This window comes from Ursus americanus, chromosome 25 (assembly GCF_024610735.1).
Source record: "Ursus americanus isolate L20-20 chromosome 25, mUrsAme1.1.p, whole genome shotgun sequence".
NCBI classification, from domain to species: Eukaryota; Metazoa; Chordata; class Mammalia; order Carnivora; family Ursidae; genus Ursus; species Ursus americanus.
Genome location: NC_142151.1, coordinates 13,707,234 through 13,734,380, shown reverse-complemented (window position 1 = coordinate 13,734,380; position 27,147 = coordinate 13,707,234). Strand labels below are relative to the sequence as shown.

General features: G+C 48.4%; 1 protein-coding gene across 2 annotated transcripts; it reads right to left on the bottom strand.

Moving 5' to 3' along the window:
- Positions 1-4,483: 4,483 nt before the first annotated feature.
- Positions 4,484-22,877, bottom strand: GPRC5A (G protein-coupled receptor class C group 5 member A). Of its 2 annotated transcripts, none has more exons than XM_045781490.2 (4): positions 22,722-22,877; positions 8,084-9,012; positions 5,762-5,820; positions 4,484-5,456 (listed from the first exon to the last, which is right to left on the bottom strand). In XM_045781490.2, the coding sequence occupies exons 2-4, from the start codon at positions 9,003-9,005 to the stop codon at positions 5,364-5,366; spliced, it is 1,074 nt and encodes a 357-aa protein (XP_045637446.1). In that variant the 5' UTR covers positions 9,006-9,012; positions 22,722-22,877; the 3' UTR covers positions 4,484-5,363. The 2 variants fall into 2 exon arrangements, with proteins under 2 accessions (XP_045637446.1, XP_087711772.1); XM_087855646.1 differs by lacking the exon at positions 22,722-22,877 and adding an exon at positions 18,766-18,980.
- Between the last annotated feature and the right edge of the window lie 4,270 nt (positions 22,878-27,147).

Below are 27,147 nucleotides of genomic sequence, written 5' to 3'. Positions count from 1 at the left end.
AGCTGGCACAGAGTAAGCACAAAACAAATGTTCCTCGTGATGATAATGTCCCCTGCACAGTCTCGCCCTCTCCAGGTGAAGCGTCTCCATTCCATCAGCCCTGCTGCGTATCAGGTAATTCTAGAAAGAGCTCCCCTGTTCGAAGCTCCTCCATCACAGTGAGATGCCTAAAAATGGATTTAATATTCCGATGTGGTAGAACGTGGCCCCGATTCGGTGGGAGCAGCACCCACCCTGCCCCAGGTCTCACCATTTCATCAGCGCTGCCTACGATGGCCTTGGCTCTCTGCCCTACCGAGCCACAGCACGGGGCGCTGTCAGTCTTGTAGACACCGAAAACTACCAGCTCTTTCTCATGAAAACTACTGTCAAACCAAGCCTTTCCAAACAATATTTATGTCATTTATTTTGGGGGTATGAATACGTTTAGGTCTGTTAAAGTAAATTCCTGGTGTGGGATCTTGATTCCAGTCCTTTGCAATACGGTTGCACTCTTGTTTTATTATTCAGTCTTTCCTAATGTGTCATGTGCAAAACTTGATTAAATACGCTTTATTTTTATCCAAGTGGTTGATTCAAGTGTTACCAAACAGAGCCAAAGACAGAGCCCTGTGGGAAGCCACTAGAGACCTCTATCTCTAAAATGATCAGATCTTCTGGAATGTTTGACTTCGGACTCCACCTAACTTTATTACCATTACCCCTGCCTTTTCCCATCTTGTTCATAAAGATATCATGCCAAACTCAATATATGCTTTTTCTATTTCGATTTCTTGCGGGCAAAAAAAGTTGATCCAGAATTATTCCTTCTTAGAGAGAGGTAATAGTTTTACGTAATCAGTGGGTAAGGTGCTGACCCCCACCACATTGCCCCAGAGTTCAGGATGTAACTACACGGGCTTGCCAGAGTTTTTTTTCTTTTTGAGTTGATAAAAATCCAGCAGGATTAACAGAATAGGTTAGGCAGCCTGGACAAGAAGCATCTGGGACCAGACTGCTTGGCGTTGCACGTGTGGTAACCCAATTCCATTCAAGGGTCCCCTTCTTCTCTGTTTGGATCTGGTGCTTGAGACACGTGGCTCAGGTCTCGACTATAGAAGGGTTACTTGCAAAGGTTTTTCAAGGACTGCTTCCGAAATCTGCCCTCAGGAACTACAGAGGGACCAAGAGAGCAGAGGGCTGCGGCAAAACCCCTGAGGGGAGCGATAACTCCATACAACGAAGGAGACTGGGAGGTGCCGGGTATGGGTTTTGGGAGTCAGGGAAGTTGAAGGATTATCACACTGGCAGGGAAAATGAAGCAACTCTGCCTCTTTTTTTTTTTTTTGAAAGAGAAACAGAACGCACACATAAGCTGGGGAAGGGCAGAGGGAGAGGGAGAGGGAGCGAATCCCAAGCAGGCTCCACACTCACTATGGAGCTGACGTGGAGCTCAATCCCACGACCCCAAGATCATGACCAGAGACGAAATCAAGAGTCAGATGCTTAACCAACTGAGCCCCCCGGTGCCCCTCTTTTTATTTTTCATTATTTTTTTAGAATTCTGCCTTGTCTTACAAGTCCTCCTTTGACAGTCTACTTTCCCAAGAGGCAAATGTTCATTTGGCTTGGGGGTCGTGGGAGTGTGACCTGGGGTTAACCACAATATGCCCATCATCACCCCACCCTTCTCGCCACAGCTTACACGCAGGAGGGAAAGAAGATGACTAGAGAGGAGATCAGGGGAAGAAAAGGCAATGGGGTGGTGCAAAGGCAAATAAGAGGAAAGCTTAAAATACAGACCATGGACATTTTATTTGATTCTTTACTCAAATATCCACTTTGGGGGGAAACAAGGTGGAAAACTGACCACACAAGTGTTGGCAGTAGACGGAACCAGAAGTTTGGCCCCGGTTACATTAACTCCATTAGGCCTGAGTGTTTTCCTCTGTAAAATGAAGGCCACGAGGCATCAACCAAAGTTGTTCTGAAACAAACGCCAACATTTTAGGCACTGGAGTGTCCCATTCTGAAGGGTTAAGAACGTTCTAGCAATCTGGAGCTTGCAGAAATGAGAGTGGGGCACTGATACACGGCCACACAGAGCCGTCTGCACACCTAAGGGGGGCAAAGCATCGCCGGCCGTGGGTGGAAGGGATTCCAGAAGAGGACCACAGGTTGAACCCCAGAATGTGCAAAGGCCGACCGTCTACAACCCGGAGGCCGATGGCCCAGATCCCGGATCTCAGCAGTCCCGGACGCTCGAGAAGGATTTTTCTGACCCCTCCGCCTCCCGTTCTGAAATAATCCCACGTTTCAGATTGGGGCTGGGAGCGGAGGCAAACCTGCAAACCCTGATAGCTAGAGAAGGAAGCGGCCAGGAAGGAAGAGAGCAGCGGGGCACAGGTCAGTTCTCAGCAGTAACGACAGGTCTAGAATGAAGGAAGGAAACCCAGCATGCCCAGGGTGAGGGGTGGAGGGGCGGGTATTTTACTGCTGCATGTCCAGGCCCAGGCTGTACTCTTTGGGCACACTTTTCCTGACAGAAAGCCAGTGTTCTCGCCACATAAATGCTCGTCGACATTAATTAACAACAGCGTATGAGACCGTTGTCTGCAAAGATGCCAGATGGCAAGCAAATGGGCTGCAAACACCTTGGAGGGTTTCACAAGAATGAGACAGCGGGCCGTGGAAGCCTGGCACGGGAGACGGGTCCTCTAAGGACGGTGGGAGGGAGCGCGAACAGCTGGAACATACGAGCCTTTTAAAATGAGACGCATGTGCCTGAAGCCCCTGGAATGCCTGCAGTTGAGCCTCCGCGCCCTTCACGGAAAGCGGCTGTAAGAGGTGGGCTTTGCGGAGGCGCGGCGGCCCGAGGGCCATCCCTGAGGTTTTACCGCCACCAAGTGGACGCTTGTCGTATGGCGGCTGCGGACCGGCCCCAGCCCGAAGGGAGAGGCAGAGAGGAGACACAGGCTAGTTCCCACCTGACAGTGAAAGATGAGAGGAAGATGGTTGAGCTCCATTTCATTACCACCCATTTAGTCCAAAAGAGATGGCCTTTTGGTTCCCAGGCATCAATCAATGGGTGTCACTCAAGGACCAAGCTGGGCTAAATTTGCACATTCTATTTCAGCCCAGGGGCCATGGAGACCTACAGGAAGTCTTTGAAACCCTCTTCTCCAGTGTCCTAGCCATCATCAGGTGCCAGCACTTCCAGTCCCTGCGATGTCCCTATTTTAACAGAAGAGTTTAATTATGCCCTGAATGCGTAAGACCTGAAGACAGGGTAGCAACCATGGGGGATGACAGGGGCTGTTTGAATGGGGAGCGTTTATCTACCTCCTGGCAAGAAAAAGAATTCAGTGAGGGGATGGCCTACTTGCCCCAGTGCTGTATTTATTAGGAGAGAAGCCAGCAATGGTTGCCATTCCCATGTTTTCTCCTGTTTTAAAAGAGGTTGACGTGGGGCTACAGAGGCCTGGCTGATCCTCTTCTTTAACAAGAAAGCAAATCCGGGGTCATTTGTGGCTTTACCTTTCACTCAGCTCCCTTTGCTTGGTTAATAGGTGAAAAGACCAGAGGAGGAAAGAAAAAAGGGGAGGGAATATGTATTTCTTGAGTACCTACACTGTGACAGATAATAGACATGAAATTATATTGTGTTCTCCTCACAACAACCTCACTGGGTTATGGCCTCTGAAGAAAGACTAGAATGGTCTAGAAGGATCCAAATCATGATTCATAATTCCCCCCTTTTCAATACAAAACCAGGCTAATGTTAGTGCAAAGCCGTGTGAGAAACAATCTACCAAATCTTTGTGGAATGTAAATATCCTTAGATCAGAGTGTCATCAGTTCACCTCCAACCTCACCTCAACCCTCTTCCCACACCAGGTTTGCCTTTTGATGAAAAGCAGAGCATCAGGCTCTTAGGAGGTAACCCCCTAATTCAGCTACAAGTTATTAAATGTCATCCAGTTTCTGTACACAGAGATTTTTTTTTTCCTTCACCAAAAAGTGTTTCCTATGGCCCCTCCCCACAGAGCTTTTCTGGGATTAAGTAAATAATAATTGTTAGGTACCATGTCTTTTCCAAGGGATATTATGAATCAATTCTGTCAAATAGGGATCTGAATGTATTATTCCCTCCTACAATTAAACCGTGCATCGTGAAGCTGGCTTTGAGGTCTCCTCCCTGTCCTTCCTGGCCTGCCAAACCCCATTCCAAGGTTGCCACTCCTCTGCCTTCCTGCCACAAAACCTCAGGATCCGTGACCGTTCTTGGCTCCCGTCACCCTTGCCACTCATCTCAACAAGTGGGGAAAACACACTTGCCTTAGACGTAGGGAGGAGAAGGAGAAACGCGTCATGGAGAAGGGTCAAGTGTACACCCAGTGGAATTGAACCTTGAACTTCAGCTCTGGGTCTTCAGCTCCACATGAAGACTAGAGTCCACTGTCTCTCCTGCAGGTCCAATGCACACCCCTCTGCCACCATGAAAGACTTGCCACCACATCTTTATTGCGTCTCCAAGCGAGGAGCGTTGAATAACTTATTATACAAGGAAGACTCCCCATTTGTAGACAATGTCCACTTACAGAACACAGGTGGTGAGCACAGTGCAAAGCTATTTACAGAAGCTGAGGAGCAAGGGGATAATGGAATAATCAGTGCCAGGAATTTAGAGCAGGAACGGTGCATGAATTCTCCTGGCAAGCAGAAATCGGGCTTGTGCCTGCCCATGAGATACAGAAGAGGAAGTTCTGGTAAAGCCTACGGGGGAGCCTATGTCCAGGGATGGACACCAAGTTTGGGAATGGTGACCAGTGAATTGGTGCTAGGGACCCACAGGGGCCCCGTGTTAGCGCCATAGAGACGAGTACATTTGGGATGACCTTTAGCCTCTCCTACCCACTCAAGATGGCAGGGTGCCAGTCAGTTGGCTTCCAGTGTAGATTTCGGCAGGGACAGGCCTGGGCTGTTTCTGCTCAGGTTTGCAGTTCTGCTCTGGGCCCAGCCATCCTCACAAAACCAGCCTTGAGTGAGAAGAGCGGGCTCCTGAAGCTCACTGAGCCCGGAAGCCGTCAGATGACCAGAGTTTAGTCACTTGTGAAATGACTGGGCAGAGTAATGGGCACACCCTGGGTTGCCAGAGACTCCCTCCCACTTAAAAGAAGTATCCTAAGCCCGGGACAAAGGAAAACACTAGAGTGTTAGGCCCTGGAGTCTTTGTTAGCCCCTCAGCAACTCCAGAAGGGAAGGCAAGTTCTTCCCGAAAGGTTTTGTACAGTTTCCTTGGGCACCTCGGGATTTAGCCCACATCCCTCTGAACTCCCCACTGGTTGGCTGACTTGCTGTGTTTGTCCCACTCTTCAGAACGGCTAACTGCCATCTTTCCTTCCTTCATAGTCATTGTAAGGGCTAGTCCGAGTCTGGGCCCGTGGAATGGAGAAATCCTTCTGGCAGGTCCGATTCTGAAAAGGAAGCAGCCATATTGTTAAGCCCCTTCACTTCCTGGATATTTCAACAGAGCTCCGACCTGGGCAGGAAACTTAACTTTCTCCCCTTCTCCCATCCCTCCCCCTGAAGCCCCCTCCCTGTGCCCTGCTCTCCAGTCTCCCATGCTAACCCACGAGGCAGATCACAAGAAAGGAGACACATCGTCCTTCCCAGGTGGCCACTGAGGGGCCCTCAGAATGGCTACATCCTGTGTTCCTGGAGGACAAACATTCCTGGGGAGTTAATGCCAGTGACAAAAAAGGAGAAAGAAACCATTTACCTGTAGCTGAAAATGGGTGGAGTAAGGAGCATAGAGTGTATCACCTAGCTCTTCCAGACCTGAAACAGAGGGAGAAGAGGGGTTACGGCGTTGGGGCCCCACCTACTTCCTGCTCCAGCCTGTGCTCACCCGGATTCAGTCAACTATCAAAACATGTCCTGCCGTCTGTTTGTCTGTCTCCCCAATAGAACATGAGCTTCATGGAGGGGGAGACTGTCCCGGGCCCAGGGGCCAGGCACGAAGGAAGCACCATACTGGAGGAATAAATGAGTAACTACCAAGAGAGGATCACTAGGGAAGCGCCTTTCCAGAAAACGTCCCTGGCAGCACACCTCATCCCAGGTCCACTTCAAAAGCACATTTGAAACCAGCCTTTTCAGATATAGATCTGGCTAGAAGGTGTTACCTAGAGTGAATCTCACTGAGGATTTACCCACTTCCTTAACTGCCCACAAGGAAAAAAAAATGTTTTTTTCTTTTTACTTTCTTTGGGAGGGGGCAGAACTTATGAGCAATTGTTTTCTGTGTATTTTGGGAATTAGAGGGATTTAAATTCTGGAACAAAAGAGCAAATGCATACAATCATCATGAATACAATTAAAACAATCCATTTATTTCCCACCAAATGTACCTGTTCAGTTACTTCACACACTCCTCAGATACTTTCTCTATATAAGATACTGTGGAAAATCTACAGATTAGGGGTGCCTGGGTGGCTCAGTCAGTTACGTGTCTGCCTTCAGCTCAGGTCATGATCCCGGGGTCCTGGGATCGAGCCCCATGTCAGGCTCCCTGCTCAGTGGGGAGCCTGCTTCTCCCTCTCCTCCCCGCTCCTGCTCTCTCTTGCTATCTCTGTCTCTCTCTCTCTCAAATAAGCAAATAAAATCTTTAAAAAAATATATCTAAAGATTAACTAGAATGATTCCTGGCATGAGGCTGACACTTAAGAGCAAGAGATATATGACAGCTATGCAAATAGCTATGGGATGAGACACACTCTGATAAGAGCATTTCAAAGTTCTACAGCTTGCGGGCAGAGTGAATAATGAGAGACTAGGGAACTTGTGACTCTGGAAAAGGTCGAGGGCAGGGAGGAGGAGGACATGCCTGGAGCCTGGACACGCAGGCAGGGAAATGTAGTGACTTGGTTTGTTTGGATTGAGACCACGGCTTCCATGGTTGTTGGGTTCTGGCTGTGAAAAGCCTCCCAATGCAAACATGGTGGGTACTGGGGAGCCAGTGAGGTATGTGAGCAGGAAAATACGGCAGTCGGAGAAGTATTTTAGGGAGACGAAGGTGACAGTTGTCCATAAAATGGATGGAAAGAAGGATGAAATGGAGGAATTATAGTTAGGGAATGAAAACAGGGAGTCCAGGAGTGTGGTGACAGAGTGAAGGCATAAGAATGGACGATGGTGCTAAAATATCCCCTCCAGCCGTCCCTGCTTCCCTTCAGGCTTCCAAGTGCCCAGGAGAGGAACCACAGCTGCTGCGAGAAGCACGAGAAGCACGAGGAAGCTTTCACCTTCGGCTTCAAGGGCAGAGAAAATTATTAGCTGAAGCTATGAATCTCGCCTTGGAGGTCCCTCACTCCTGTCCCAAACCCATCCCCCTCCTTGATTAGGCCCAGAGATCAATGTAAGCCCCAGAGACCAATGACTAGATTCCCTGGGGCAAGGACAGTCTCTAGCTATCGGTTTAGCCTTGTGTGTGTGTGTGTGTGTGTGTGTGTGTGTGTGTGTGTGTGTGAACAACATAACACCTGGTTACTCACAACTTCAGGCAGGAGCAAAATCATTTGACTCTTTCGTGTCAGACACAATCTCCTCCCTCCCATGGGCCCAGAGGCATGTGGCTCTTCAGGATAAATCAGAATCCCCAGTAACTTTATGGAGATCCCTGCTGGTTTATGATAAAAGGGCATTCTCCTTCCTCTGTGCTCTGTGACCATAGGGAGAAATCATGGTTTGGCTTTCTATATTCAAATCTATGAAGGCTCCACATTTCTGGGGAATACCTAGCTCTCTTTTATAAAGAACACAACCTCACCTACTTGTCTCTAGAGTTTTTCAGTCATTCCTTTGCTCCATCTTATTTTGACTCAGAGAAACCTACAGGGTATTGTGTAGAAAGTACTAGATTAAGACTCCAGAGGCCAGCTTCCAGTTCTATCAGAACTCTAATTAGCTGGATGATTTTGAGCCTTGGGGATCTTATCTATTCTGTCAGGGGTATGACCTGGATCTTCTTGAGTTCCTTACAGCTATAATCTCCTATGATTCTCCTTCCTCTTTCTACAAGGGATTCTCACGTGCTCTGTACCTTGGGTGATTTCTTCTTGAGAGTAGGCTCTGTTCTCCACACCATAGCTCTGCTTCATGAGTTGAGGTTTACAAAGTGTATCCTCCACGGGGTAATCCATGGGGTTCCGTTGCTTTGTGAGCAGCTGGAACTCAGGGGCAATGTAAGCCAAGAGGAAAACCCAGCCATTGGCAACCAAGGCTGAGCTGAGGATGGTATCATCCCACGTGGGGCCAAAGGGAGAAATCAGGAGCAGGGCGATCCATGCCACCCAGATGGCAATGGAGAGAAGCATGGTGAGGAAGATGTGCACCCCATGCCTCTTCCAGCCACTGAAGGATCCACAGAAGAGGAAGCAGGACATGTGGAAGGTCAGCGCCATCAAGAAGAAGACATAGATGAGCAACATGACGAAGTCTTCATTGCGCCGAGAGGCAGACAGCTTAGAGAAGATGTCGACGCTGGTCCTGTTCATGGTAAGGATGAGGTACTCAGCAGCAACGATGTCCTGCACCAGGCTGAGGCCCACGGCCAGGCTCAGCATCACCAGCAAGGACAGGGGCTTCCTCCCGTGCACCAGCTTCGTCAGGTTGAAAACATGAGCCAGGAGGCAGGAGAAGCAGAGGGAGAAAAGGACGCCAAAGAGGAAGAAGCGGGTGGGCCCTGTGCTGCCATCAAGTTTAATGATGAAGGCGAAGGTAAGGCCAAAGATCCCCAGAACACCCAGGAGGAAGAGGAACTGGGTCGGGAGCACTTTTCGCTTGTTGGAATCTTGCACCTTGCAGATGAGGATCAGGAGAGCAAACATGAAGCCCACCGAGGTCACAGCTCCAGCTGCGGCCACTGCTTCTAGGACAATGCCCCAAATTTCAGTGGTATCACACAGTCTGTAGTACCTGGCGTCCAGGCTTGAGCGGCAACCACTAGGGTGTGTTGTGGCCATTCTGGTCCTGCGTCAAAGCAAAGTGGGGGAGAAGGAGAGGTGAGTCTCCTAACAAACTCAGGCACAGGGACCCAGAAAGATGAGGGAAAACTTGTGTGTGTTAGGCCAGGGTATTGCCCCTGAACTTGCTACATTAGATAAAGCTATTAACTTTTCTCCACCGCTTGTGGCAAATTCTAAAGACTGATGAAGGAAAAACCAAATCTCCCCACAATTAAGCTCCATTAATGTGTACCCTGATGCCAGAAAACTCAGTGCTCTGTTGAGGGCTTCTGGGGTCTCATTTCAAAAAATAACTTGCCAGGTTTCTGATATTTTGGGCTAGTATTTTGCAAATTCATGAACACGGAAATCTCTAAGCTTAAACTTTAATCATCAGTCTCGAGGTTTTTTCCACCTTTGCCTCAGTTTCAGACATTTGTAAGCATCCCATTCTTTCTTAGATTTTATTTTTATTTTTAAAATCTTTTTACTTTTATTTTTTTATTTTTTTAAGATTTTATTTATTTGACAGAGAGAGAGACAGCCAGCAAGAGAGGGAACACAAGCAGGGGGAGTGGGAGAGGAAGAAGCAGGCTCCCAGCGGAGGAGCGCAATGTGGGGCTTGACCCCAGAACGCCAGGATCACGCCCTGAGCTGAAGGCAGACACCCAACGATTGAGCCACCCAGGCGCCCCTATTTTTAAAATCTTTTTAAAAGATTTTATTTATTTATTGGAGAGAAAGCATGCATGCATACACATGCATGGGGTGGGGAGGGGCAGAGGGAGAAGCAGACTCCTCACTGAGCAGGGAGGCCAATGTGGGGCTCGATCCTAGGACCCCGGGATCATGACCTGAGCTGAAGGCAGACATTTAACCAACTGACCCACCCGGGCGCCCCTGTAAGAATCCTATTCTTTCATGGATAAGAGGAGTTATCTGAAGTCTAGATTTCTCTATGGAAGGCCAAACATCTACTTCACCACCACTGGCACCTGTTCTTCAGCTCTGCAGTCACATGTTAGGTTTTTTTCCCTCCTTAAGGTTTGTAAAGATGGCTCTAGCCTTATTCTAAAAAGTGATGGAAAGAGTCTTCTCTGTCATAACAACTTCTTTACTATCTGTAAGGAGGGAAGTCCTGGAAGATGCACCAAAAAACAGTGGATAATCCAATGAAAGATATTACCAATAGCTAATGCTCATTTTTACTCTGGATCAGAAACTCTTCCAATCACCTTTCATATATATTAGTTTAATTTCATAACAACTCTAGGAAGTGAAAAATATTAGCCCTATATCACAGATGTGAAAACTGAGGCAGAAACAAGTCAAGTTACTTGCCGAACATCATACAGTGAAGAAATGGCGGAAGCAGAATTTGAACTTGAGTTATCTGGCTCTAAGACCCATGCTCTTAACTACAACAGGTGTCACCTCTCGAATGAGTTCTAGTTGACCTTAAATGCAATCTGAGATATTCTCATTCTCTCTGTCTCCTTCTCTTACGTCTTCCCCTTTTCCTCCCTCATCAGATGCCCCATAAACCAGCTCTATTTATGGTCTTGATTCCACTTAGTTCAGTCCCACACAGGCTAGGAGCTCCCAGGTGATAGATGATCCACAAAGCAGGTAATCTGCTCACCCACTCAAGGACAATCAGAATTGACTGGCTGGGGGCCCCTGGGTCCTCGGTTGATTAAGTGTGGACTCTTGATTTTGGCTCAGGTGGTAATCTCAGGGGTCCTGAGATCGAGCACCATGTTGGGCTTTACACTCAACTCGGAATCTGCTTGTTCCTCTCCCTCCTACTCAGCGCCCCCCACCTCCCAGTCCAGCTGGCAAGTGTGCATGCCCCTTCTCTCTCTCACTGTCTGTCTCTCAAATATATAAGTAAATAAAATCTTTAAAAAAAGAATAATTGACTGGCTATACTTCCCATGTATCTCTCCTTGATCTCCCAGATCTGCTTCCTTCTCTGCTCCCGCAACCTCCATGTCAATTTTAAACCCAGCTGATGTCCCAAACCTCATAAAATCTGATTCCTAAGAATTCAGGGCACGGTGGGAAGATAAATTGGGAAATCGGAAGAGAGAAGGAGTTTGTATATTTCCTTAAAATACACAGTTCTCAAAGTCCAAAGTCAATGTCAGGTAAGGCACTGAAATTCAGAAGTGCTAAGGTTTTAACAGTTTGTCAACAAACTGTGATTTTTTTTTTCTGGATTATCAGGCTGTTTATCAGTTTCTATGACACCATTCCTTTTGTTTTGTTAAATGCTATTTGTGTGTGAATTTTTGGGGGGAGGGGAGTGGCTTTAGATTTTCTTTTCCCGATAGGATTGCTCACTCAACAGTGAAAAGTTCTGAACTGACTAAAAGGGAAATACGGTCAGGGCAGGGAGTAGGGGACACAGTTATTGGAGGGGAAGGCTCACTGAGAACCCTTCCACAGAAAACCACCAGTGAAAGATCCTGGCCTCCTCTAAGGCCAAATAGGCACAGACTGTGCAGAAAGGAATTGGAAAGAAGGGGAACCGCTGGGATCGGGAAGCGGTACGAAAGGGTACGAAACATTTGCTGCATCCTGCCTCTTTCCTTATACCAGAAAAAACAGCTCAGAATGTCTTTACCACATGTCCAGACGTGCTTATGGACAAGATTTCTCCAGCCCTTCACAGCTCTGTGGGACGCCGTGATCAAGCCAAGGGAAAAAGAACACCAGTTTCTCCTTCTTCCATCTTAGGTCTTCAAGACCCAACCACAAGTTAGGGACACAGCACAATGGGATACAGAACAAGCCATTGCTCACTAACCGTCCAGGCCAAATGAGGAGCTTCTTCAATGCAGACAGAATTCAAACGTCTGCTTCCCTTAAAGATTCAAAATCTGGGGGAGCCTGGGTGACACAGTCGGTTAAGCATCTGACTCTTGGTTTCAGCTCAGGTCATGATCTCAGGGTCCTGGGATGCAGCCCCCTCGTCTGTTGGTTGGGCTCCGCACTCAGTGTGGAGTCTGCTTGAAAGATTCTCTCCCTCTGCCCCGCCCCCACCTCTCTCAAGTAAATAAATAAATCCTAAAAAAAAAAAAAGATACAAAATCTGCATTTCAGTTAGATAAGGTAGTCATCGCCCTAGCATTGTTTTATTTTTATGGCAATTAGGGAAAAAATTATATATATATCTATGCGCAATATAAAACACATATACATGAATATTATGCAGATGTTGGAATATGACAGGCGTGGCGTGCTAGAATAAAATAATTTAAGGAATATAAATAGCAAAGAATTTGTCGCTTCAATCTATCTTCCTCACTTTTCCATGAAATTTGGCTCGCCAAGCGTAACTTTGTATCGTCCAAGTCATTCCCGCAACCGGTGTCTCCAGAGCCCCACTATGTGCCCATCACTAGTGTAGAGAGTTGGTGGTAAAGGGGAAAACAGACAAGCGCCCTAGCATAGCAGAAGGGACAGACAGACAGAATCTGCCTCTACAGCCACGGGCTGCCCATGGCCTTCGTCTCCAGGGGTCTGTCCCCTGCACTCTACCGCACGTCACCCCTACCGCGGGCAGAGCACAGAGCAAAGAAAGGTCACCTTCTACCTCTTCAGGGTGGCGCAGAATGAGGAACGGGAGGAAGAGGACAGGCATCTGCTGAAACCCGAGTCCCCAAAGTCTGATTTGCCTTGCCTATGAACACCCTACTGTGGTGGTGGTAGGGGGAAGAGAGGTGCAGGGGGGGCTCACTGTGAGCGCTGGGAGTATGAGAGGCGAAGAAGCCCCCAGCCCCCCCTATGCAAGCACAGTGCGCCCCGGGGAAGGGAGGGACCTAGGCTGGGCGCATTTCCTTCCCTTCCTCCCTGCTCCCCTTCACCTCTCCACCTCACCCCCTCTCAGATCCGTCATAAGGGCGGTGTCCAGTTGCAAAGGTATTTCCCTCTCCCAGTCCCGCCCTGCCCACGGCTCCCTCCCCACCCACCAAGGTAGCACTGTCCCTTGACAAGCAGTCATCAGCATCACCACCTCACCAGGCAATGAGGAAGGACTGTGGGCCTGAGGACTCGAAGTCTGGACAGAGACAGATGAGGTGTTCCCCTGAAGGATGGTTGTGGTGCTGGCCAGAGGAACAGTGAAGCAGAACCTCTTGCCCCCAACTTGAACCCCTGGGCCGCTCCCTTCTGGTGGCAGCTGTGCAGGACGGGGTTGTGTCCCGGGCCTCCTGGCATCCGCAGACCAGGGTCCGATGAGAGCAATGGGCCACGGGTGTGGAGAGAGAAGAAAACCGATTTCCCTCAATTTCACCTCCACCGCCCACCCTAATCATACACGGAGATGGGGAAACAATCCCCGAAGTGCCTTAGGACACTGTTTTTAGGGGGGCCTGGGTGGCTCAGTCAGTTGGGCGTTGGCTCCAGTCATCATCTCGGGGTCCTGGGATCAAGCCCCGCGTGGGCTCCCTGCTCAGTGGGGGAGTCTGCTTCTCCCTCTGCCCCTCCCCTCCACTCCTGCTTGCTCTCGCTCTCTCTCTCCCTCTTAAATAAATTAAAATATTCTTTTAAAAAACCCACTGTTTTTAAAGAAATGTTGACATTTTCAAGCATCCTCGGAAAGCCCATGGGCTCATGGCTTGGTTTCAGAAATTACCAATGTACGGCCAATTCTGCTTCATCACCATCCCCACCCCACTTGCTAGATTATTTTTAAGCAAACCCCAGACACCATATCACTTTATGCACAAACACCTCAGTGTGTATCTCTAAAAGATAAAACTCCTTTTTAACTTAACTGCACTTCAGAAGTCAACAATAACCCTGTAATATCAAATATCCAGTTAGGGTTCATATTTCCCAGTTCTTTCACAAACGTCTTTCTAAAATTTTTCTTAGTAAATAAGTTTTTATCTGAGTGACTAATTTTTTGGGAATTATCCTTACTTCACCTCTGGTAGCCCTCCTCCACCTCTGCCCCCAGCATGACAGGCGTTGTGCAATGGGTCTAAAATGTTCTAAGCACTTTGAATTTGGTCAGAGGAAAATAACACTCACCGGGCTTATTAACAGGCAGCTCCGTACAGAGAAGGCCCTGTGTTGCCCAGGGAGTGGCCCAGATGGGGAAAAGAGACAGGGAAGGTGGCTAGGGGAAAGGACAGGGTTCTGAGAAGCTTAAAAGGGCTTCTAGAAAGCGAGGTTTGAGGGGAAAAGGGAAACAATCGGCATGTGGGAATATGAACTGCCAGGAGCTACAGAAACAGCCTTGGAGAAGGATGTAAGGGCTGGAGCAAGAATGAGAAAATGGAATGCGACCCGGGGTTCTTTGGCCATCATTTGTAAGCAAAGTCAAGGGCAGAGAGACTTAGGGTCCAGCCAAGAAAGAACTAGCTCCTACAAAGACCGAAGGGGGGCTGGAAGAAGGAATTTGCTCTTGGACTGCTCTGAATGGGGACAGAAAGTCTCAACACTCCCTCACTCACTCTTGGCAAAGATCAGGCATGCTTCTATGGCCCTGCCCTCCTAACCGTCACAAGTCCCTTACGCTGGAGCTCATGTCATCCTCATCCTTGTCCTCCACCTGCAGCAACCGAGGCACAAGTCAGCTGACTCAGCCACGACATACAGCTAGGAAATGGCAGGGCCAGGGTTCAAACCAGAATTCTAACCCCAAAGTTACACCATAGAGCTCTTTGTCTGGTAAGAGGAACCCGCCCTCAGAAATGGGGGTGACTACATCGGCTCTCAGGCGTTGCATGAGGCTTTGAGCAGGGGCGAAATCCACTGAGGCACAAAGTCGACCCTTGTGAGTCACTCCAGCTGTTTCAATTATGCATAGCCTCCGATTCAAAATGACTGTCCCCCAGACCGGCTGGCTGCAGGAGGCAGGGCAGGAAAGGAGGTCTTGTGAGAGAAGATGAGAGCAGGCCAGGAGGCATCATAGGGGTCTCCCCATTTGTGAACCCGGGGCACAGACACTAAAAGCCAACTTGAGATCCACCTCTGAGTTGGGAAATGGCCCGAGAAATCCCTATCCTGCATTACCAGACCCAACACGCAGGTGCTATGGATTCTACCTCTTCCATATCTCTTGAAGAGTCCACTTCTCCCAGCCCTAAGGCCGTCCATCTCACCTGACCATTCAGAAGATCCACCCCTCTCTCTGGGCTAGTCCTCTCGGAGCCACTCTTTGCAGCCGGGGAGAAGAGCCATAATCCTGCCCAAAGGCGTAAGGCTCTATGCCCTGCTATGCCTATTGCTAAATCTGTGTCTTCCTCTGGATTCAAAGGCTCTGAGAAGGCAGGGACGGAGTTGATGAATATTTCTCCCCAGTCTCTGGACTAGCACCTGACACGTGGTAGAAGCCTAATGGATGAGTATGGGTGGGCACAGGAGTGGAGTCTGGTGGGAGAGGAGGGGCTGTTCATGAGATGGGGTGGGGTGGGGCGTAGCTGGTTTCCTCACTAGCTCCCTGTTTGCTCTCCTGAGTTCTAACCTCCCTTTCTCCCATCCTCCTCCCGTGAGCTGTCTAGAACACACTTTGGGTCCGAGGCTAGGGGCTCTGGGCCATGTCTGGAGCCATGCTCCAGGAGTCTCCCAGGGGAACATGAATCCTGAGATTTCCCAGTAAGCAGAGACGGATTTACTAGAAGCCAGTCCTCCGTTCCCACCCAACTCCCTGATGACTAAACCCTGTGCTTTGGAGGAACATGGTACAGTTTTAGTGTGTGTAGCCTCTGACCCGGGACACGAGGAAAGGACTTTTCGTTAGTCATAAGGGTGAGACCCCTTCACTTATTACAGCCGCTAACTAAGCTGATAACCACCCACTGTCCAGTAACCCAACGACGTCTACAACCGAGGCCTTGAAGACACCTGGCACTGTCCTAAACCCTTCTGGAATGAGTCAGGGCATGAAAAGAAAAGTTATAAAGAAAAAGGAGATGTAAAAGTAAAAAAAAAAAAGGAAGACGCACAAGAGGAGGAGGAGACAGGGGAGGAAGAAAGGCAGGGAGGGGAAGAAGGGGGAGGCAGGAGGCACTTTCTGGGCTCAAGTCCAAGCCCCGTCTTTACCCCACCCCTTTGGAAAGAAGGGGTGTCAACTGCGTCAGGTGTGGACACTATCTCCTGGAACCTCCCTCCTCTCCCCTGTAAAATGAGGGTGCGGTGCTGAACTAGATGGTGCGAGCGGAGTCCAGCCTCACAGTTCATCAGTCTAGAAAGCTCCTTTTAGACAACTGCCAAATCTTTCTCCCTCCCCCTCATTCTTCTTCTTGCCCCACCTCCCGTCATTAAAAGAACATGTCCTGCCAACTCCTAACCAAACCCTAAAACAGGGCTAGAGGTGACTCAGGGTCTGAGTGCAGGCCAAGGAGAGGGCCACCAGGTGAAGCCACACCTGCAAGACGAAGACACCGGGTAGTGGAGCGAAGCTGACCCTAGACCTAGACTCGCTCTTCACAGACATAGGGCACTGACTGCTGTGCACGCCAAATGCCGGCACTGAGGAGTCCTCCAGCTTCGCCGAGACTCCTCTCTTCTCCCCAGGGGGGTGGGATGCTGAAGCCCCGACCTGGAAGATTGCCCAAGCCGGCTAGACTTGCTGCGCCCTCGCCCGGCCCCACCCTTCCCGGCCCCGCCCCGCGCTCCCTGGCCCCGCCCCGGCCGGCCCCGCCCCGCCCCAGAGTATCTGAGCGTGTATAACCTGGGGCCCCGACCTTTGCCAAAGCACTTATCTTCCTCCTATGAGACATATCTCATTCTGTCATCTGAAAACGAAGAGGACAATACCTACCTGTTAGCACCGCCTGGGGAATAATACCAAATAACTTGCGGTTGTTGAAGCTGAGTCTTCACATACCCCAGCCAGGCAAATGTATGATTTTCTAGCATTTTCGTTTTCTCCCTCCTCTTGAATCGCCCCATTCAATATATTGTAATAGTCCCAATGTAATTACGAGTAAAAATAGTGAGGGCTAGTGTCACATACTGAGCTCCCCGGAGCCAGGCACGATGCTGACTGCTCACGTGTTTATAGGTATTCTCTCATTTACATGTCTTTACATCTGTTATCTATCTCATTTACTATTCCTACAACCCATTTTACAGGTGAGAAGACTGACTCTTAGCAGTTACAGGTCCAGGGGCACCTCGGTGGCACAGTGGGTTGAAAACTCTTCGTTTTGGCTCGGGTTGTGACCTCAGGGTCGTGGGATGGAGCCCGGCAATGATCTCGGGGTGGTGGGATGGAGCCCCAACCCCATCTCGGGCTCCGAGTCTGCTTAAGACTCTCTCTCTCTCCCCCTCTCCCTCTGCCCCTCCCTCCCACTCACGTGCTCGAATAAATAAATAAGAAGTTACCTGTCCAGTGTCACGAGGCTGCGAAGACTAACCCCTTACAAGTGGTCTTAATCGTAATGTAATTTTTCATTTCATCTCGAAATCACTCTTAGGAACTTTGAAGTTTTTCTCTCTGCCTCCAGCTCTCTCCACTTAAACCGGCTCTGAGAAGTCTCCACAGGGAGCCATCCTACACTCAATCGACAAACATTTAAGTGCCTACTTTGCGTCAGGCACTGTGTTACGTGTCGGAGTCACACGGATCAAAAGTACGGCAGCCACCCCTGGGAGGACCAATAGGGTCCCACTGACATACAAATAAGGGGGCACAGGGTGTCCAGGGAATGCTGAGGACACATGGAAAACAGTGAGTCATTCCACCTAACGGGTCTTTTTTTTCAATGCTATAAAGACCAAGGAGGTGAGGCATGAAAGATGTGCGGCCAATAGCGGGAGAGTTTTAGGAAGACAGAAGAGACAGGGCTTGGGGAGTGCAGGAGTCCAGGGTAATTCTCAGATTTCTGCCTTAGGCAACTGAATGGAACTTAGAAATACAGGCTGTTGCGGACCAATGCCAAACGGAGCTGAGCTGAATCGGAGATGAATATGGGCCACGCAATTGGCCGCATCCAGAAATGACGAGCTCGATGTCCTCCTGAGAGTTGACTCTGGGCTACACACTGTTTCATTTAAATGAATTTCCACAACCACCCTGTGCACTTGAGGCACAGAGAAATTAAATAACTTGCCCGAGATCTCATGGCGCTTAGAAGCCAGGCTCTAGGACCCCAGGTTGTGCTGACGTCCTCTGCGCTTGGACATGTGAGTCTGAGACTCCAGAGAGGTTTGGACCTTATGCACAGGGTGGGCCTAGAGGAGTTATCTGAAGCCTTGAGAGGAGAACCAGATCACACAGGGAGCAAGTACAGTGAGAAGGGGGCCAAGGGCAGGACCATGGGAACACCATCTCATCAATGCAGGAGTCAGCAACAGGTGTTTAAAAAATGATCAGGGGTTGCTAATAATAATAATAATAATAATAACCCCAAGTAGTTTCCCAGAAGCCAAGGAGCAGTTAAAAAAAAATAAAAGAGCAGTCGATAGAGTTAAGTGCTGTAAGGAAGGGGAACAAAGAAGGGAAGGGACCTTTGGATTAACACATTAGCTCCCTTTTATCTGTTAGAACAGATTCAGTCCCAACTTGAGCCCCATGGCTTTTCTCCAATCAGTCCTCCCACCCCTCTCCTCCTGCCTTCCTAACTCCCGCTCTCCGCCTCCACACAGGCAAGCCAATCTTCCAAGAGTATTTCTATCCAGAAGGGAATTGGGGCTCATCGAAGGGCTTGTGATGAAGTCCTGCTCTTTGCTTGTTGTTCTCCCAGCCAGAAAGACCATTCCCCTGCTAGACACAATCCATTTACCACGTTGCTTCGAAACGTAGCCCACAACTTACCTCTATCTTGAGGTGTTTAAAAATTATTAGTCTCATCGCGTTCTAGATTTGTGGATCTCTTCATTATTTCTTAGCGCTCACGTTTTCCCACATGTATGTTTTATATTATATATGATTATCAGTGCCGACTCAACCATCAGATAACAAGCTTCTAAGGTAACGGAGCAAATTTTCTAGTTGTTGGTATCCTCCTGAACACACGCTCTGCTCCGCACAGTGGTTGCCGAGCAAATGTTTTGGGCTAAGACTGACCACTGAATATTTACTCAAAGCAAGTTATTTATTATCAAGTGTGAGTAATGGGGCGGAAGAATTTTTGAAGATGAATATCCTCATATCCCTTTCTAGGCTGACTTCTAAGACAGGGGTGGAGTCCCACAGGAATTTCTCTGCCCTTGGTGAAGGACTAGTTATACATGGAAAGTGTCTACAGGGAAATCGCCAGGATCCCCTGTTCCGAGTAGTCATCCTAATTCTGATGACGGAAGAGTGATTATGGCAACGGCTTATGAATAACATCTGAATAACATCACTGAATTGAGTGGCTTTGTAGTAACTGAGAGAGAAAAAATTACCAAACCTCCTCAGGCAGATCTAAACAAGTATAACTGCAGTGTTATCCCGGTCTCTTCACTTTCCGGTAGTTCCCTGGGATCCTTACATACCATCTTCCTCCATTTGAAACAAGCATGTGACATTTAGATTATTGTAAAATAAATTGCTGGAATATAAAATAAAATACTGAAAATCTTTTTAAAAAAACAAAAGAAAATAAGATTTTGAGTGAAACTTCCATCTCTTTTAGGCCCAGGATTTTAAGAAATTAAAATTTCCAGAAAACAGGTGGATAAAATCCTCTACTGGTATACCAGTTCATAACTCTAAAAGATACCTTCTTTTAAATACTTTTTAAAGATTTTACTTATTTATCTGAGAGAGAGCACGAGCGGGATGAGGAGCGGAGGGGGAAGCAGACTCCCCGCCAAGCAGGGACCCTAAGGTGGGCCTTGATCCCAGGACTCCAGACTCATGACCTGAGCCCAAGGCAGATGCTTAACTGACTGAGCCGCACAGGCCCTCCTTAAAGGGAACACATTCATGTTCAATCCAACAAGTCCCAAGCTAAACTTATCATCTCTCCTTACAAGCCTGTGTTTTAAGCCCTGAGAATGGCACAAGCTACCACTAGTAGATACAGACGCCTAATGTGGGAAAGGATGGAGAGAGCAGATCATGTGGCCAAAAATTATTTGGTAATAGCAAGCAACAATTATTACAATAAATGTAAAATGGTAACTTTTTCATTTTGAAAAAATACTAAATTAAATTATAATATACTTATATGAACATCACCTAAAACAGCAAGATTCAGAAACGGTTCAAAGTTGGAGTGCCTGGGTGGCTCAGTTGGTTAAGTGTTCGACTCTTGACTTCCACTCAGGTCAAGATCTTAGGGTTGTGAGATCAGCCCCATGTCAGGTTCCGCCCAGGGTGTGGAGCCTACTTAAGATTCTCTTTCCCCCTCTCCCTATGTCCCTATCCCCCTCTCTAAGAACAAACAAAACAAAAAACAAAAAAAAACATTGAAAACAAAAGGAAAAATTTAAATAAATGCAAAAATAAGTAAGAACAACTGTTTTATTTATCAGGTGTTATGTATCAGGTACAAAATTAAATAGTTTGTTGAAAGTAAGGAATGAAGTAAGAGTTGAGGTATTAATATCACACAAAGTTTAATTAAAGCAAAAAGATATTATATAGACCAAAAAGTTTGCTTTATAATAATTAGGGATACTCCACGGTTAAGATACAACTATTATAAACTTTAATGCACTGAATAACATAGCACCAAAACACATAAAACAAAAACTACCAGAAATACAAAGAGAACCCAAAAGAAATGCTATCTTTATAGGAGACTTTAATACTTCTAGGAGACTTTAATATTCTTTATCAGTCCTCAGCAGATGAAAAAGACAAAGGAATAATAATATGGTAAATTTTTATAAATGTTCTATGAATACCTTAATTGAAATACTCTATAATTCATATGTTCTCTATGTTCATATCCGTTGTTTATATGTTCATATCTCCGTTGTTAATCATATAATTCAGAATCTCTATATCTGTGATCAGCAAACATTTTCTGTAGAGGGCCAACTAATAAGTAGGGTAGGCTGTGCAGACCATATGTTTGTAGCTGAAAGCAGCCATAGATAACCCATAGACAAATGCATGGCTGTGATCCAACAAAACTATTTACAAAAAGAGGTTGTGAGATGTGTTTGGCCATGGACCTAGTTTATCAACCCCTGCTCTATACGATTGCTTCTGTTGAAGTGGTTATGGAACATTTACAAAAATAGTATGTTTTAGATCACCAAAAAAAAAAAAAAATCTGAAATCCTAAAATAAGAAATATGCAGACTACATATTCTGGCCACAAGGCAATAAATATAGAAATAAAAATAGAAACAAACACACCAAACTACTCAGAAAATCTGAGACCCCCTCAAGTGAAAATACTATTCAATTCACTGTTTTTTAAGGTCACTAATATACCAACATATCATTTCCTGACCATTTTCTCAGTTCAATCTGGATTTTTTAAACAGAAGCGGATCTGAAGACCAACTTCCAAAATAAGCAGAATGAAATCAGTCAAAATCCATTTTCAATTTTCACTAAGGAGTGGAATACAAAGAAGCAGACACCAGAGAGGACTCCCAAAGGGACATGTGCAGACACAGAAGGGCTAGAATCTCAGCCCTGGGAAGGAGCTGGGGGCCTTCCCAAGACCCCTTAGGAGGAACTCAAGGCCCAGGCCCCAGCTGTCTCATAGCTACATGGTGTGGCGGAGCCTGGATGAGAACTCAGTCTTCCTGACTCAAGACTTCCCAGGGATGTTCTACTCCTTTCTATCTACCCTCGGAGCCCACATCTCACCATACGCCTTTCTGTTTCTTCCTATCTATCATTCCTTCCCTCTTCTAGTAATAGCTGATTCTTCCCTCTCCTAGTAATAGCCAGCACACAGACCTGGAGGGTGGACTTCTGACCCCCATTCTCACCCCTCCCATGGGCCCCAGCCCATTGCATCTAAAGTGGTTCAGGTATTCCCCTTCAGGAATGAGCCCAAAGTGGTGGCTGATTCATCTGAACCCTTCAACAGGTGTGGCCTCTGAGAAGAAATCAGTCCAGAAAGAAGTCAGGAACCAAAAAATCCTTCAGAACTCCTTGATTCTGAGCAGGCTTGGACAGCCTTGAGGCCATACCTGGGTCCTAACTAGCTGTTGCCAGAAGGTGGGCTGATATTGGGTAATCAGCTTCCATCTGCCCCAAGGTTCCTGAGCAACTCAAAGGACCGCCAGGGAGGGAATGCTGTAGAGCCAACAGCCCGACACATCAAGAGAAGCGGCGGCTTCTACAATCTTCTACAATCTACTTCCCAAAATTCTGAAGAATACGCTTGTTGTGGAAGGACAAAATAAATCAAAACTTTTCAGTACTGAGTGAAGTAGCAATTGTCACCATCTCCCTCCTCCTACCTCCCCCACCCCCAATCCCCAACCCTCTCCACTCCCAATCCCTTCATCTAAAACCTTCCTCTGTCTTTTTTCTTCCCCTAGTATGATCCCAAAACCGCTCACGTGCCCAGCCAGGATTCCACCTGCTAAAAGTCTGTACAACGTGTTCCAGCACACACTATTATCCTGGCTATCTTTTTGCTCTCTGCCTCTATCGTAGCCCGGGAAGCTCAGGGGGGATAAAACTGAGTTGAGTTAAACTAGGGAAATTCCTTTCTTGGGACTTTTATTCCCTCACAGCCAGCTGTAGTCCATTACCAGGGAGTTCTCGTTTCTTGCATCCCACCCCACCCAGCGCCGCACTTCCCCCACCCGCAGGATTTAAATCTGGAGGCCGAGCGCGCCCCGAGCGGTGTGCGCCCCACTTACCCTTAAACCCTCGCTTTGGCGCGTGAACTTGAGCTGCTCGCTTCCCGCGCGTCGGAGGCGACACGGGAGCCCCTCGGTGCTGGGGCAGCCAGCAGGCGCTCTCCCGCCCTCGCGGCGCCGAGCGGTTATAAAGGCGGCTGTCGCCGGAGGGAGGGAGCAAGCGAGGGGGTGAGCAGAGGGACAAGGGGCGGGAGAGGGTCAGGGGAGAGGACACGCCTATTCTAGTTCCGCGGCGCTGCATGCTGTTATGAAAATACAGTTCCCGTGCCAGGGAATGAACCAAAAGCCGCCTGACGTCAGCGGCACAGTCACCCTTGAAATGGGGGGTCGGGGGAACAGGGGGAACCACCCGCGCCCCACCTAGCGCATCCGACTGCTGCGGGACGCGCGCACCGGCCGGTCCCAAGGACCGGAGGAAAGGCGACAGGGGACCGCTCCTTACCGTGCCGCAGGCTGTCACGTGCGGGGCGGGGGTTGCGGGGAGCGACACCCGCCCTCCCCGCCCGGCACGCCCCTCCGCCAAGGGCAAGGGCTCTCCAGGTTGTAGCGGGGGGCTAATCCTGGGTCCCACCGCCCCGGCGCGCGCGCGCGCGTGTGTGCAGGAAGGAGAGCCGACCTCCAGGTGGCCCTTCCTCCCCCGCCGCCGGCGCCCCCGGATTTTGTCACCCTTCCCCTTAGCTGAGCCTTTCTATCACTCTCACCCACCCGGGGCAGGGCGGAAAGCCAGGCGCGGGGAAGGAGGTGAGCACATTCTCGGGCTTCCTAGCCAAAGCCAGGTGGAAACCAAGGAAAATTCCTCGGGGGTCCAGAGTCAGCTCCGCCAGTCCACTTGTTGGAACTGTCCTCAGATGAGCACCGTTCGTGCTGTCCCACGGCAGAGACATCATTATCGCTGTACTTTCCTAAGTGCTTCTCTGAAAGCCCCGACAATGCGGGTCGATGAGAATGGGGACGCCAGATGAAATCATGAAGAAAAGGAATTTGCCTTTGGTGTCTGCTTCCCCCTCCCTCGCTGCCCACTCCTCTTCCATTTATCAAGCCAATCCCAGTGAAACTTGTCTTTGTTGACTTGTCAAACAATCCTTGAGCGGCTGCCCCTCAGCGTCTGGGCTCCGGCAAGGCTCCACCCCAACTGCCTTGGGGGAGGGGGGTTCTCTGCTTTTAAGGTGCCGATTGGCACACCCGCTAAACTAATCTGTGTTACTGTGCCTGTGAATTCATAGGGGAAGGCGACGGCTCCCCAGCGTTGTCCCCCCACCGAAGTTTCCAGAGTCTATTGGACTTTTAAAATGTGATTTTGTTCGGTTTTCATTTCACTCCCAAGAAACCACAGCCAATGTCCTGAATCTTGGAACATTTCCTTGAGGGCTGCAGCCCAGGGTTCTGCTGCTGTCCCCAGGCTCCTAGAGGGTGTGTGTGTGTGTGTGTGTGTGTGTGTGTGCGCGTGTGCGTGTGCGTGTGTGTGTGTGTGTGTGTGTGTGTGTAGGGGCAACTGAGAGGTTGGTGGAATAACAGTGCTTTTTAGTGTGTGCCGTCTGCTAAGTGAGGTCTTCTTTCTGGCCCTCAGTTTTCTTGTGGTCAAGGAGGAAGTTGGAAGAGACCAGCCTTGTCCAACAGATGTACCATTCAAACCACAAATGCCAACCACATAGGTAATGTTAAAATTTCTAGCAGCCGCTGTGCAGAGAGCGCCTCCTCCGGGGAAACGGGGCATGGCCCGAAGGCCTTTCCTGGGGAACTGGGCGCTAAACCATTCCTAGACCTGCTTCTGGGTCAGGGTTTTATAGATAGCAGAGCAGTTCCCCCCACCGCCCCAGCCCTCCCACAAGGGTTTGTTAAACCCTTTGTTAAACCCACAAGGGTTTGTTAAAATAATAATAATAATAATAATAATAATAATAATAATAATAATTAATACATTTTAAAAATCAAAAATTTTACAAAAATTTTAGCAGCCCCATTAAAATACATAAAAAAGGGGGATTCATTTTAATATTATTTAACCCAACAGATCCCAAACATTATCATTTCAGTATGATCAAGCTTTTAAAAAATATTAGTGAGCTAGTTTACATTCTTTTGTTTCAAACTAGCTCTTCAAAACTGCAGTGTATATTTTTCACTCGACACTTGTCAGTTTGGGGGAGCCCCATTGCAGGTGTTCAAAAGCCCTGTGTGGCTGGTGGCTCCCAGGACTGACAGCCTCCAAGGGCACCTCCAGCTCAGGCATTATAAGACTCTGAATCACCAGGGCGAGGTTCCTGATGTCCAGAAAAAGATGTCAAGTGTCCAAGGAGGAAGTGAAAGCAGAGAGGACATGACTTTGGGGATTTCTTCCCCTTCTTGTCTTCCCTGGGACAAGAAACTCAGGGACACCTAATGAGAAAGGTGTGACTGTGTTCTGTTTTTCCTCTCACTTCTTGTTCTCTGGGTGACATTCAGCACGTCTGAGGCTGTGTGTGTGTGAGAGTTTTGTGGGGAAAGCTACCCCTGACCATGAAGCCATTATTCTTCACTTTTTTTTTTTTTTTAGTTTTTATTTAAATTCCAGTTCGTTGGGGCCCCTGGCTGGCTCAGTGTGTAGAGCTTGCAGCTCTTGATCTCAGGGTCTTGAGTTCAAGCCCCATGTTGGGTGTAGAGATGGCTTAAATAAATTTTTAAAAACTTAAAAAAAAATAAATACCGGTTAGTTCACATACAGGGTAATATTCGTTTCAGGCGTACAATGTAGCGATTCAGCACTACAATAGCGGGTACTCATCATGACAAGTGCTTTCCTTAATCCCCATCACCCATTGAACCCATCCCCCCACAGACCTACCCAGGGTGGGACCATCAGTCTGTTCTCTATACTTAAGAGTCTGTTTCTTGGTTTTCCTCTCTCTTTTTTCCTCTATGACCATTCGTTTTGTTTCTTAAAGTCCACAGTATGGAGGTTCCTCAAAAAATTAAAAATAGAACTATCCTGTGATCCAGCAATTGCACGGCTAGGTATTTACCCAAAGGATACACCCATGATTCTGCACTTTGCCACTGACTTCGGATTTCCCACCTTGTTCTCTTAGCACTCTGTCTTCTACCCTCCTTTTAACCTCTTTTTCTCCTCCCATCCCTTTTTTTTAAAGATTTTATTTATTTTAAGATTTTATTTTTTTATTTATTTGACAGAGAGACAGCCAGAGAGAGGGGGAACACAAGCAGGCAGAGTGGGAGAAGAAGAAGCAGGCTCCCAGTGGAGGAGCCTGATGCGGGGCTCGATCTCATAACGCCGGGATCCCTCCCTGAGCCGAAGGCAGATGCCCAACGACTGAGCCACCCAGGCGCCCCCCATCCCTTTTTTAATACACCAGCCCAGTGTCAAGCCAGGACACCCCAGAATACAGCATTGAAGGAGGTACTTACAAAGCCCTGAGAGTGAGTGCCTCCTTAAACTGTGAGCCCTGGGCACTTGCTTGCCTCTCCTAGTCCCGGCCCTGCCCCACAATGCCCAGTGGGGTCTGGTTTTGGGTTGGGGGTGCGTGTGGCTGGGGTGGAGACTGGGAGGATGGGATAGCTGAGTAATTTTGAGATGCCCCTGACAGGGGCAGGGAGGGGCCAGTGGATGAAATACTTCATTTGCTAGGTGTGTTGTCCCAGACTAAAGTGGTCTGGAGAACAAGGTTGAAGGCCTTTGGAAATCAATGGAAGAAATGGTATAAAGGGAATCTGGAGACCCAGGTATGACTCCAACTCTAGTTAGCCTCCTTTTAGTGTTACCCGGCTTCAAGTGACAGGTAGCATTGTTAAGGGACACAGAGGCAAGCTCACATGACTGGAAATGAGATGAGAAGAGAGAGCCTCACAATAAGGGTGCCTTGTTCCCCCCAAAAAATAGGCTGGTCTGATGCTGGAGAGGACCTTCATTCAGCAGCAAGGCCTGCAAAGGGTCATTTTCCATGGGGATGGGCCTGGGTCAGCCTTGGTCGGGGAGTCCCAGAACCCAGTCCCTGCTGACACCTCCCTTACCCACTCCACACCCAACATCGCCAGGATCCCTGCTCTTTTTTTTTTTTAAGTACGTTCCATGCCCAGTGTGGAGCCCAACACAAGGCTCGAAGTCACCACCCTGAGATCAAGACCTGAGCTGAGAAGAGTCGGATGCTTAACTGACTGAGCCACCCAGGCGCCCCCGTGATCCCCACTCTTGATTGCAGGAAGAAACCAGGAACCAATGTCCTGGTCCTGGCCCTTTAACCAACCTCAGAATTCAGGAATATCAGGCCCAGGGTTCCCCCTTTCTTTCCTTTCACTTCTTCATTAGCAAGAAGAAGAAGGTAGCCCCTGTCCCCTCCCTGACCTCAGTTAAATCTCAATTTAAGAAGCACCTGAATTGATAGGAGGAAAGGACAGGGGGATTTTATTTCCTCAGGGCATTACATTAATGGAA